This window comes from Hermetia illucens, chromosome 2 (genome assembly GCF_905115235.1).
Source record: "Hermetia illucens chromosome 2, iHerIll2.2.curated.20191125, whole genome shotgun sequence".
Classification (NCBI taxonomy): domain Eukaryota; kingdom Metazoa; phylum Arthropoda; class Insecta; order Diptera; family Stratiomyidae; genus Hermetia; species Hermetia illucens.
Window position 1 is genome coordinate 2,625,390 of NC_051850.1, and position 13,086 is coordinate 2,638,475.

The following is a 13,086-nucleotide window of genomic DNA, read 5'->3' on the forward strand; positions in this document are numbered from 1 at the left end:
CCATTTTGATCGACAGCCAAGCGGCCATTAAAGCCTTGTACTCAGCGACGACATCATCCAGGATGGTGGGGCAGGGCAAAAACGCGTGAGTTTCGGTAAATTTGTCGGCCCCAGCGAGATCTTGAGAAATTCTGGTTATTCCAGTGCTCTAATACACTTCAAGGCCCTGATCCAACATGGATTGTTGCGCCAACGATTATTATTATTATTATATCGGGAAATTACGCCATTTATGATTTGTTAATAAATTGTTCATGGCTTCCAAAATATCGGTCTTACTTATCCTCCCAAGGGAGGAGGTGAATGTGCCAACAAGTTCACAAAGTTTGACAGGCCCCTACCAAAAAATACTGGGCTGTTATCCCCTTCAATATACCCTTAACTCTGCCCAAAGGCATCATTTCATCAAATCCCAGCATCAGCTGCGTGGACTATTCCGTGGATAGAATGCTGTTCCCTGACACCGACGTAGGCTCAATTAAAAATTAGTGTGCAGGGTGTTTTAAGGATCGGCACTGGGCCCATTACTCTGAAACGTGGACCATGTACTACTAAATAATTATGCTGACGTTAACGCAATTGTGGTAGTAGGCAAACATCTTGAGGATATATGGCGGCCCGCCATTAAGTGGATGGCGGACTTAGGAATCCCTCGATTCCTAAACAAAATTTTTTCTTGAGGATGTTGCCTGGACATATGAGACATCGGCCAAGTTGATCAAGGAATGGCGGATATCACATAGGCTACAGTCGCCAGAATACAAGACTGAGGCTGTACTTGTCAGGAGTCGTAATTTGAAAGAAGTTGTAAGGCTTCGTGCGGAACAACACACTATGAGAGTCTAAGTTGCTCGTCAAATATCTCGATATTAGGTTAGATCACCAGTTACCCGTGAAAGAACACTTGACTGACAGCCCGAGGAGGCCGTTGGTAGTCATGATCAGGGTAGGAAGATTGGGATAAGAACATGGGGCATAGCGGGTTAGGAGAGGTGATCTTAGTGGTTTTAAGTCCCACACTGTCGTTTTCGTTGCTTTCCATCTCTGTAAAAAAAACAATGACCCAATTTTAAGAATGGTTTGTTTTTAAAAAAAAAAAAATTATCAAAAGTGCGGCGAATTAGTACATAGGCAGATTCTCCTTCTTCTCCTGCGATCATAGGATTTTCTTTTCATCCTTGGTACCTGCTCAGCACCTGGATAAACGACGAAGGATGCTGTAGCATATTTAGGATTTGAGACATTTGTTTATACATTGATCGCAAACAACAGCATTTCTGAGGACTTTCTGCTTAAGTGGGTATCCACCCCGCAGTTCATTGTGTGAAAGGATATAGAGGAAAGAAGAAAAACCTCCAATAGATGCTTTAAGGCCGAATATCACAGCACTCATTTATACAAAATGCAAGTTCATACTTCAGTGTTACCGAAACGTTAACCACCTCTTGAATAGAGAAAGACTGACCTCACGGCTACGACATTTGGCTATTGAAAGCGATTTATGATTGGTTTTTGGAATGTGTGCACACACGTCGTGGGTTCGACGAAAAGCCCACAAAATGTACCCTGCGCTTTCTCTCCAAAAAAAACTAAACTTGCTGGGATGTTTGGTAACCGTTACCTGAATTGCAGTACCCTTGACTCGACGCAACTTCCTGATGCTGAAGTCTCGGTTCTTCTGGTATCCTGGAACACTGCAATCATTAAAAATCGCGCGAATCTAGGTCTTCTTCTTTACATGAGTCTAGTACATCAACATTCCCATCTTAGGCGCAGACTTCCTGTGCCACTATGGATTGCCACTGGATCTACACAATGGGTCCCCCGTTGTCCCTACAACTTCCCTTAGGTCATCAGGAACAATCTCATCCTGCACGACCAACACCATTTCTATTGTTGAAGACGTGGATGACCCGTCGCTCACTTCTTCAAAAATACCGCAAGATCACTACCGAGCCAACACTCTCTGACCCTATTAAAAATAGTGTCCAGCACCACATCAAACTGCTGGCTCCCCTATTTTTCCAAGGGTATGTCCCTTACCACCGCAAAAGCTCGCGGTAGGATATTTGCAGACCTTGGTCTTCGCCACTTTACGTGGTCCCTAGACTGGCGATTGGAGATCTTGTGATGAGTACAGACGTCTGAGCATCCAGACGATTCCAGACTGATACCTCATTCCACGACTTTCCACACTCTATCGCAAACTGCCGTATTTTCTTGATTTTGGACTTAGTCAAGGCTTATCATCAAATTACTGTAGCTCCCGAAGACATTCCGGAAAGGCAATAGGCACACCTTTCGGAATCTTCGAGTTCACTAAGGATTATTTTTGGAACTGTGCAATGCGGCGCAACCTTTTCAGAGATTCATCCACTCTTAGCTGCGGAACCTCCACTTCTATTTCGTTTATTTAGATGTTTTGGTTGCGTCTTCCTTTAAGTCCCAGCATTGGCTCGGGATTGGACGGGATTCCGAACAAAGCTCTGAATCAGACCAAGATAGTTCATAAGTACATTTGAATCTTGCATGGTCGAACGAGTTTTTCCCGCCCACTGGAAAAGACAGAGGTTGGTTCTCCTACCGAAGCCCCAAAAACTATCTAGCGCACTTTCTTCATATCTGTCTGTTAGACACTATGGGGAAAATGTTGGAGAGGGTGATGGTCTATCGGAGCGGCAGTATGGGTTCCGTAGCGGTCGACGGTTGATGTCATTGCAACGGTCGTAGACCTGGCCCGGGGGGCATCGGCCGCGTGGTGGTAACACTGGATGTCAGGAATGCCTTTAACTCAGTCAACGGGGGTTGGATTAAGGGCACCCTGGTTAAACTGGGTGTCCCTAGTTACTTAGCTCGGATAATCGAGAGTTACCTTGCGGAGAGACTTCTTTGGTACGAGACAGACGACGGGCCGAAGAAATATATTGTGACAGGTGTTGCTCAAGGCTCCGTACTAGGGCCCCTGTTGTGGAACATAATGAACAACGGTGTGCTGGGCCTTCGCGTGCCAAGGAAGGCAATATTGATTGGTTTTGGAGACGACCTGGCAGTGGTAGTAGTTGCGAAAGACCACCCAGATGTGGAACTGTATGTAAGTGAAATCATTCATGCTATCAAAGCATGGTTTCAAATGGTGAAATTGGAACTGGCGGAAGATAAGACAGAGGCGGTCCTTGTTAGAAATCGCAGGAAAAAGAACACTGTTAAATTCTGCATTGGTAATCACGAAGTTGTTTCAAAGTCGATCATTAGACAACTGGAGGTAATGATCGATGCCCAGTTGAGCTTCAAGGGGCGCCTGGACTATGCTCGCGAAAAGGAAGGAGATGGCAGCAACGGTGGAATAATTCCGAAAAGGGTTGCTGGACCCATACACTATCCCGTGTATTGAGAGGTGGGTAGCGCGCAAGCATGGAGAGTTAAATTACCATCTAACGCAGGTTCTTACCGGACACGGTGGATACAGGAAGTACTTGCATCACTTCGGATTGGATGAGTCTCCAGACTGTCCCGAATGCGCCGCTACACCCGAGAACTCGGAATATGTTATGTTCCACTGTCCGAGATTTGCGAATGAAAGAAGAAGGTTAAACGCTGCCTTCAACGCAGCTATCGGGGCCCCTTCATTTCGTGGAGGAGATGCTGAGGTCCGCAGTAAACTGGAGTGCGATAAGTGGAAGAGTAACTGCGATATAGGAGAAGCTGAAGGAACTGTAAACCAGAGCCCTCCACGCGAATAATACTTCACGATTGTCCCGGAAGGATATGGGCGGAAAAGTGTGGGTGGTTTTCGTGGGTGGAATCCCAAACACGGCTGCAAACTGGCGCAGCAGCGTCTTTTTAATATTTCCACCTCCACCTCCAAAAAAATAGCCCCTTTCTGAGCTTTGGGGGGGGGGGGAGGTTTGTCCACCAGAGCATGAGCCACATGATGCGGTGAAGACTTAGTTAAACTTAAACATATTTTCAACTGAGACACCGCAATCATGGCTATTCTGTTGTCCAGGTATTTGAGCATCAAGAGCGTGGAGGCAGCATTATCAAGTACTGGTCTCACAATGGTTCTAAACAGTTTTAGGGCTCTCTCGGATTTTAATCCCCATGAAAAACCTTTGGTAAAGTTTACTATCCTGTTTCGCTCTTATGATTGTATTATTGACGTGATCTTTCAGGGATAGGGTTTTCGTAATTGTCCTGCCCAGAAATGTCATCTCCGGTACCCGCTTTAGAGGGGACTGATGCACCAAAATTTTCCATGGTTTGCCATTATTTCTTCAAAAAACCTCTGTTCTCTGGGAGTTTCAGGGGTAGGTATTTATTCACAAAGGGCAAGGGCCTGATCATCTCCCTCATAGCAAGGATGATAAAGTCGAATGAAGCGAGGTTATGTACAGATTGAAAGGTCCCTGTATTCCAGAAAGCGCAGGGTCCAAGAGTATATGTCAGATGGCACGTTATTTTCCATCTTTAGCGTCGTTGAATTTGGAACTGAGTACTTTTGGAAACTTTCACCATACAGATAACATTAGATTCCCTGGAGAGTGACGCTGATAGAATTATTCAGTATTTTCAAAGTAATTAATTAAATTAAAAGTTCCCAAAGGATCATTACACTAATTACTCCTCAAAAAGTTTTAGTGGATGCTCACTTTCAAAACATTCCTTAAAAAGATTGTTATTGGGTTCTTAAAAGTTAATTCCTTGCATCAAACCGACTTAACCCTTGCCAATATATCTTGCTGGACAAACAGAAAATCTTCATAGTCCACCCGGCAATCTCGAAGGGAAGACAAGCTCTAGAAGATAGAATTATAACTTTGCTAAGATTTAAATCATTAAAAGAGTTAGGTTCCGTGTACGATGAATATCCTAAATATTATCTTTTGCTTATTAGTTTTGGTAGTGATCTATGATCCTTGGATACACACATATAAGATTTGTACGGAATGTAACGTGAATTTAAGGGTTCCAAGCGTCAATCAATGCGGATCGTTTTGTGACATCGTTTCAAACAAAACCAAGGATTCCATCCCCAGCAAAAGGTCTTGGAAATTGAAGCTGATATGTCGCAGTGATACATCCCTTTTCATTGGCGCGGATTTGGATCTCAAATTTGAAAACCTGGATTCTATCGTCTTCCAGATTTATGAACTTTATGCACCAGAAACAACGAGGCCCGTCTATTACCTCCAGGATAAATTGGTATCCAATATGAAGTTTGACAACCTGAGTGAAAGTACCTCATACACAGTTTCTGTGGCGGCATACAACAGGAAGGCGGAGCTGATCGGAAAGAGCAAGGAGTATTGGTTCGAAACACTATCAAGCAAATATGCTCCAGGGAAACCAAAAAACCTTAGGCTCCAGAACATAACCATTGATGAAAACAACCCGAAAGCGGTTAAGGCCCGAATTAGCTGGGAGCCCGCTGGGAACAAAAATTGTGACTTTGAAGTTGTGACAATCATGGGCGACTATATTCGCTCCAATGGCGGCACTCACGGAATATTCTACTCAGAAGTGGCAAATGTTGAAATGGGGACAACCTTTCATGTTGGAATAGAAGGCAAGCGTCCAAACGCAAGCCACTTGCAAGGAAAACCAACATGGAGAGAATTCACAGTCCCATCCTGTTTGGAGATGTACCCCGACAATTTAACAATATGCGCACCACCAGAACCTCAAGGACTCAACTTCCAACTGAGCTACTTCTACTTTGGCAGTCTTTCCATCGACATCACCTGGGACACACCAAGGCTTCTTCCTGATTATTATAAACTATCCATCTCGGTTTTGTCACCAGACATGAAGACCTCGACGATCAGATACTTCGTTTCCGGAGAGAAGAACCGATTTTTGGTAAACCATTTCAGCGGAGATGGTTTAAATGTCGAAATTCAACTGAAGGCGTATTCAAAGGGTGGTTTCTCATCGGCGATAGTTGGAGGGTCGCTGTCAGAGATAAAGGAAAATGCCTTAGATAATTATATACGATTTTTCATAATGCCGTTGGGAGTCGTTATTGTTTTTGTATTTTTGATACTTTTTGTTGCGTGTTTGATCCTCAAGATACAGAAAGAGAATTCGGAATTGAATGCTAAGATCAACATCCATAGGAAGAAGATTATGGCGAAAGCGCTACGTCGATACTTACAGGAAGTACATCGAAATGATGGTCTCGGAGAAATTCTTGTATAAAAAGTATCTTTTTTATAAATAAATGAATCAATTCGAATTTAACACAAGATTTTACTTTACAAAGTTCCAGGACATCCCTTCGTGTAGTACCACTCTGTGATGCTGCGCGTAAAACTAGGTCGATTTTAGGCCTCGACCTTTTTCTCTCTGTCATTTAAACATAACCCCAATCCGGGATGTTTCTTGGGGTTGGCCTATTTTATTTTCAGCCCTTGTCCGGGTCAGGCGCGGAGTCGGCTCAGTTGTGCCATTTTGCTCCAAGCATGTGTATCAAACCATCGTTATTTAGGTGCGCCCTTTTCTTTTAAGATCCTCTTGGATGTTCAGACCAACCTTGGCAAGTGAGAGAAGGAGGAGGGGAGAATTACATGTCCATTGGAGACACCTCTCAAAAACCGGCAGTGCCTGTCGAAGCGGAGGATGAATAAATTCTTCCCTTGAAATCCGCTCGAAGTACTCCTCGCAACAGAGTTGTTCAATAATGTCTATTTTTAAAAATACCGGCTCTGGTGTAAGCATTCGTCTACCCCAATCCACAGCCTATGCATTGAAATCAGCCACTATGAGGAGCATAGAACTGTATAGGTAGATGCCAGCTATTTTTGCCCTGACTTTTCCAGAATCCGGAAACTTCATCACTTCTAGCGTGGCTTGATTTCCACATGCCTTGCCAATTAAGCCTCTAACCCAGATCCTGATGCGATAAGGATCGCTGTTATTGTAGGTGTGTAGGGTCTATTTGTCGTTGACACTTCTGTCCTCTCCTAGAAAATAAGACTTTTTCTTTCGCATATCTATCAAAGTCGCAGGTACATATGGCCGATATGCCTAAACGTGTGTGATTGCGTCTTTCAAGGTCGCTTATACTCAGGAATTTAACGTCCTCGGCAACCCTCCTTTCTGGCCTGAATCAAGCCATACAGGCGCACGCGGTGAATTTCAGGCCAACCTTGCCGTTGTGACAAGGGCCGGGATTCTCTGCAAATCCACCGGCGGTGGGGTCTTAATTGCAATAAGAGACACATTCCTCGCCGAACTCGTCTTCTCCTCCTCTGGCTTTCCTTTTCACTGTGTTGCTCTTCGTGTCTCCCCGCCCAACACCCTTCCCTTCATTGTTTCTTGCATATACGTCCCATATATTTTGTTTGTTTGACAGTTTAACAGATTCTGTTCCCTCCCTTTCTTCCTTTACGGATATTTTGACCTCCCCATGCTCTACTGGCCTAATCATCCTAGCCTTCCAATTCCTTCCAACAACTTCTCCCATTGTTCCCTTCTACTTTCTTCCTTTATGATCCACTTGCTCTGCATTGAATTTCAACAAGATCAAAAATTTCTTGGACCGCATTTTCGATCTCTTCCTTTCCAACCTCCCCGAGCGCCACCTCTCTTTATTTCCTTGTACATCCCCGTATGTCAAAACTGACGTTCACCACCCCCACTTGAGTTTGAAGCGGAGCTCCCTCGTTCAAACTCTAAAACTGCACGTAAATCTACTAAGTTCAACTTTCGCTAAACCAACTTTGACGGACTCAGCTCAGCTTTAGCGTCTATCAACTGGGTTCACATATTAAGCAACGCGTGATCAAGCTCCTTTTACAATATCCTGTCCGAGATCCTTAATAACATTAGCCTGAAACATACACTGCAGAAGAAGTTTCGGGTTTCTAAGAATGACGCCGACCTTGCTCACTTTAAGTCTATGCGCTCCACTGTGAAGTCGATGATTAAAAAAACGCATAAAAGGTACTTGTTGAGCGCCGGTTTAAAATCCTTTTGACCCCACACTCGCTATTCTCGTAATCCAACCCAATCTCTTCCTTCTACTATCAGTTTTGTTGACACTACCGCCAACTCCTCACAACAATCCTGTGGCCTTCTCCGCACCTACTTCTCTTCGTGTTTTCTTCCTCGATGACGCCTCTTCTAACTGCAGACTGCTCCGAATCTCTGGCCATTCCTCTCTTTACGTCTTCCTTGGTTGAGTTCCTTATTGATAATCTTGACCACAAAGTCGGTTCTGGCCCCGATAACCGTAGAAAACACTTTTTCCTCCCACGGTATATAATCTACAACAAAAGTTTAGAAGAATGCTACTTTCCCCATCTCTGGGAAGAGGCCCTTATCATCCCTATCCTCAAGAGCAGAAACTGTTGACCATAACATTCTGCTCTATAAACTGTCTCTACTCAACTTCCCTCCCTCAAACATCTCTTGGCTTTCCTCCAATCTCTCACACCTCTTGTTCCTTCTCTCCGTCCTCTGGTGTTCCCCGAGGCTCTATACTTTTTCTGTTTTTTATCAATGACCTCGCCTTCATTCTCACCTGTCCGTGTTTGTTTTACGCAGGCGACCTTAAATTATTTGCCTCTGTTTTGTCTCCGCTGGATTGTGCTTTCTTACAGTCCAACCTTGAAGCTGAAACTGAACGTCAGCAAATGCCACTGGATAAGCGAATAGTTAAACCCTCCCCAACATCCTTTTCCTATTCTCTTAATGGACAACCCCTTTCACTACTGACCTCCTTCCAAGTCCTGGGTGTAATATTCAATGACAAACTTCGTTTATCGATGAAATCCGCGCATGGTTGACGGCTGCCAACAGAGCCTATTTCAGCTTACAAAAACTGTTTCGCTCGAAACGTCTCACCATAAGGGCAAAGCTCTTACCGTACAAGCCTATGATCTTGCCAGTCCCTATGTAACATATTCCTCGGAGACCTGGGTTCTTAGCAAAAAAATGCGAACCTTAGGTCGCGTTGGAGAGAAGAATCCTCCAAATAATTCTTTTGCCACCTACATAAGGATGGACGAATTCCGTAGCCTACGTAACGGCGAAATCTATGAGCGATAACATGGCCCTCTGGTTATGGATAAAATCCGGCTCAACAGGTTGTGGTAGGTGGGTCACTTAATGCGTATGGATGAGGATGATCCAGCCCGGAACGTCTGGAGTCTGGAGTTCCTTACTAAGGCAGGCCTAGACCGGATATCGGTTGTTGCGCCGTTGATGATGATGATGAAACTTCGTTTCAATTCCCACTTCGTTGACATCATCAATCGAGCTTCCAAAATGTCTGGTTTTATCCTACGTTCCTCCATTCCATTTTACCTCAATTCAGCTCTTCTTAACACTTTTCAACTCCCTTGTCAGAGGCATCCTTAAATATTACTATGTAGTCTGGCCCTCCTTGCGCATCCGTGACTGTCGCGCTTTTGAGGTTGTACAACGCAAATTCACCCTGGCCCTCTTTTACAAAAAGAACCGTCCACGGGTTGACTATCCGTCACGACTCCGTACCGTCAATCTCCTTTACCTGCAGCAACGCTGTATCTTCCTTGATATGTGTACCTTTTACCGCACCGCCTCTTATAATACACGTAGTGCGGACATTTTTTAAGTATCCTTTGCGGAGCTCGAGATTTACTTTCACTTCCCGATCTGGAGGCTATGCCGGTCCTACAACGCGCTACAGCTTGGGTCCTTTGACTCTGTCACCTTCTTTAGCTTTAAGTGTAAGGTAAGCCATTTACTTGCTCCTCCCTCTAAGGACAATATGTAACAAGGAATTTGTTTTCTGTATATTGTCTTAATTAAAGAAATAAACGAGTTTTTCTAGGGCCTCGCAGATCAATGAATCTTTTTACATTGTTTAATAAAGTCCTGCTTTTTGTCCCGTACTTAAGTCTCTTTCCCTAAAGATTTCCCCACCTTACTGAGGAAATTTTCAGCCATCTTGCTAGAAGATTTCTTTAGGGCCAGCATTCAATCTCCTCTTTAGGAACGTCTGATGGAGCTGATGCTTTTTCAAAAGTTCATCAGTTTCGGATCGGAACTGACCTTCCTGAGAATATGATGATCGGTTCGGGGCGTAATTTCCTTTTTGGGTCGCCTTTTTTTAATACCAACTTTGGTATTACCCTCTGAGTTAAGACTTAACAATACACTCAGAGCTCTCCCTGCCTGTTTTAACAGGCGACTAAAAGGATAGAAATTTGTGGGCCAGCAACCTGCGTTAAGGAGCATCACAATTGTACAATGTTATGTACCAACTGAGACTTCCGATGTGGTGGAGAAGGATCCTGTGTACGAGCAACCAAACACGGTTCAGGGGAAGCTTCCTAAAGGTGACATTGTGATAGTGATCGGTGATCTGAATGTCAAGGTGGGTTCCGACAACACCCTTGCTGGGCATTTGATGGGGAAACACGGTCTTGGTGACCGTAATGGTAATGGTGGGAAGTTCGTAGATTTCTGTAATTTCCACCAACAGTGAGAGTGCTATCTTGCTGACCGAGCCTCATATATACTGTGTAACCCGAGACCAGAGAATATTGATGAGCATTGGGCTGCCATCAAAAACACTCTTTTCTCATGTGCTGCACAGGTCGTTGGCCATAAGGGGTGGAAGGCTCTATTAACCACTGTGAGTTATGGCAGACGTGACGCGCTCGAACTGCGATCATTATCATCAACGGCGCAACAACCGGTCTAGGCCTGCCTTAATAAGGAACTCCAGACATCCTGGTTTTGCGCCGAGGTCCACCAATTCGATATCCCTAAAAGCTGTGAACTCCGATACCGAGCGAAATCTGGAGAAGTTCAGCGTATTGTACACCCTGACAGGAGAGAATTTACTATTGCGCTGGTCTGGGAAGCGGAAGATGCCGCAGATCGCAATGATTTCAGAACTGTATATCGCATCATGAAAGAGCTTTTATGTAGATACAAATCTTACAATGGTCGATGATGAAAAACTGAAGAGGTGTAAAGAACACTTCACCTCCGTTTTTAACCGTATTACATCGGGTCAGGTTCCTCCTCTTGTGGACGAAATGGCAAGTCACCATAACATGCGGATACGGACTGTTTCGTCAAGCAGATGAGAAATCATTTCGGCCATCAATGCACTCAAGAGCAGTAAAGCTGCCTTTTCCGGAGGACATGGATGGGCTCAATGGACAATGACATCTTCCCTCAAACATCTCACATTGTTTGCGTCGTGTTGTCGGAGTACACTGACCTGACACTACCTCAAACGAAGAACTCGGTCGGCGCACGGGCCCGCTACTCGTACGTACTGTGATCGGAAGACGGAAGTGGCAGTGGATAGGTCAAACTTTAAGGAGGGGCGACAATTGCATTGCGGGCTATGCCATCTTGCAACCCCTTCAATATGCAAGTGCTGCAAGGTGAACTGGAAAGCGAACGCGGGTGTTGCCTATGGAAAGGTTAGAGCTGACATACTGTCCTTTGAACAATTCAAAGCACCTGGCATGGATGGAACCTATCCAGCAATGATATAGGAAAGTACGCGTTTGGCGATGTTAAGGTAGTCTTCATACCGAAGCCTGAGAAAGGTGGCTATTCTAATTCAAAAACTTCAGGCAGATAACCTTGACTTCATTCTTGCTGAAAGGTATGGAGAGACTAAAACTGATTGAGCGTCACAGTCGTGGGAAGGCACTTTGGTCGCACCCACTTAATGATTGGTTTCAAAGGATGCAGGGTGAGTACGTGATGAGGGTCTTCGTGGACATTGAAGGGGCGTTTGACTGTGCGCCTTTTCAAAAACTTCATGATATCGCCAGAGCGCATAGTGTTGATGATACTTTAATTAAGTGGATCTGCGCTATGCTAACGCAGAGATTGCTGTGTGCTGAAGTGGGTGTTGATCGCTACCTAACAGCAGAAGCAACGAAAAGCTGCCCCCAAGGAGGTGTGCCACTTCTGTGGAGTATGTTGATCGACTCAATACTATGTGATTTGCAAAATTTGCCAATATACGCTTAAGGCTATTCTGATGACGTGGCTGTGCTGTTGATCGAGATCTTTGAACGGCGTGTAGAAATGTACAATGTGCCGTTGATCTCAAGGACATTTGGAGCCACAGGCATGGGCTTTCAGTCAATCAATGCAAACGGATCTTTGCGGACGTGGGGGACACAGAGCATTAGAAGAGTTCCTGAAATATAGACAGAACTGGGAAGTCTCAGAGGAATGCATGGCAGGATATACGGAACTGTTCTACACCGATCGCTCAAAAACAGAACAGGGTTCTGGAGCCGGAGTCTACCTCTCGAATAAAAACGAGAAGTGGGCTTTTCCTCTGGGATAATTGGCTACGATTTTTCAGGCCGAGGTATGTGCAATCCTAAGGGCGGCAAACTGGATGATTGACGAGCGGTTGAAGGGCGGGCGCATCACAATCTGCAGTGATAGCCAAGCTGCATTGAGGGCGTTGGGTAGTCCTTTGATCACCTCGAAAATCGTTCAGGAATGCAGGAACGGTTTGAACTCTATTTCTAGATTCGATACGGTGGAATTACTCTGGGTTCCTGGTCATTGTGGTGTAGAGGGAAACGAAATCTTGGATGCTTTAGCAAAAGAGGTTTCAATCTCCCCCATGTCCGGACCGGGACCAGCAATTGTAGTACCAGGCTGTCTTAAAAAACTGGGAACAAGCTTCCCATAATGACAGGTGGCTGAACTTTAATGCTGGTAAACACACCAAACTTTTTCTATCAGAACCAAACAAACAAACCGGAAAGTTTATCCTGTTTAAAAGCAGGAAGATTTGCAGAAGTACACACAATACACAACGGTCTTTCAGGCTGAAGTGTATGCGACCCTAAGGTCGGCAACCTGGATGATTGACGAGCGATTGAAGGGCAGGGGCATCGCAATCTGCAGTGATAGTCAAGTTGCACTGAGGGCGTTGTGTAGCATTTTGATCAATTCAAAAATCGTTCAGGAATGTAGAAGCTGATTGAACTCTATTTTTAGATTCAATACGGTGGAATTACTCTGGGTACCTGGAAGAGGAAATGAAATCTCGGATGTCTTAGCAAAAGAGGCTTCAACTTTCCCCATGCTCGGACTGGCTAA

At 44.8% G+C, this 13,086-nt stretch overlaps 2 protein-coding genes across 3 annotated transcripts in view; one reads left to right on the forward strand and one right to left on the reverse strand.

The window, feature by feature from the left end:
* LOC119647757 (protein phosphatase 1 regulatory subunit 16A-like) overlaps positions 1–13,086 on the reverse strand; it is a 431,507-nt gene that overhangs the window by 23,245 nt on the left and 395,176 nt on the right. The gene's annotated exons all lie outside the window — the stretch shown is intronic.
* LOC119647758 (tyrosine-protein kinase receptor torso-like) lies at positions 4,848–6,235 on the forward strand. The gene has a single exon (XM_038048877.1). It carries the CDS (start codon positions 4,861–4,863, stop codon positions 6,196–6,198), a length of 1,338 nt encoding a protein of 445 aa, XP_037904805.1. The 5' UTR covers positions 4,848–4,860; the 3' UTR covers positions 6,199–6,235.

Coding starts and splice junctions, on each gene's coding strand:
- LOC119647758 (XM_038048877.1), top strand. CDS start 4,861: ATGAATATCCTAAATATTATCTTTTGCTTATTAGTTTTGGTAGTGATC.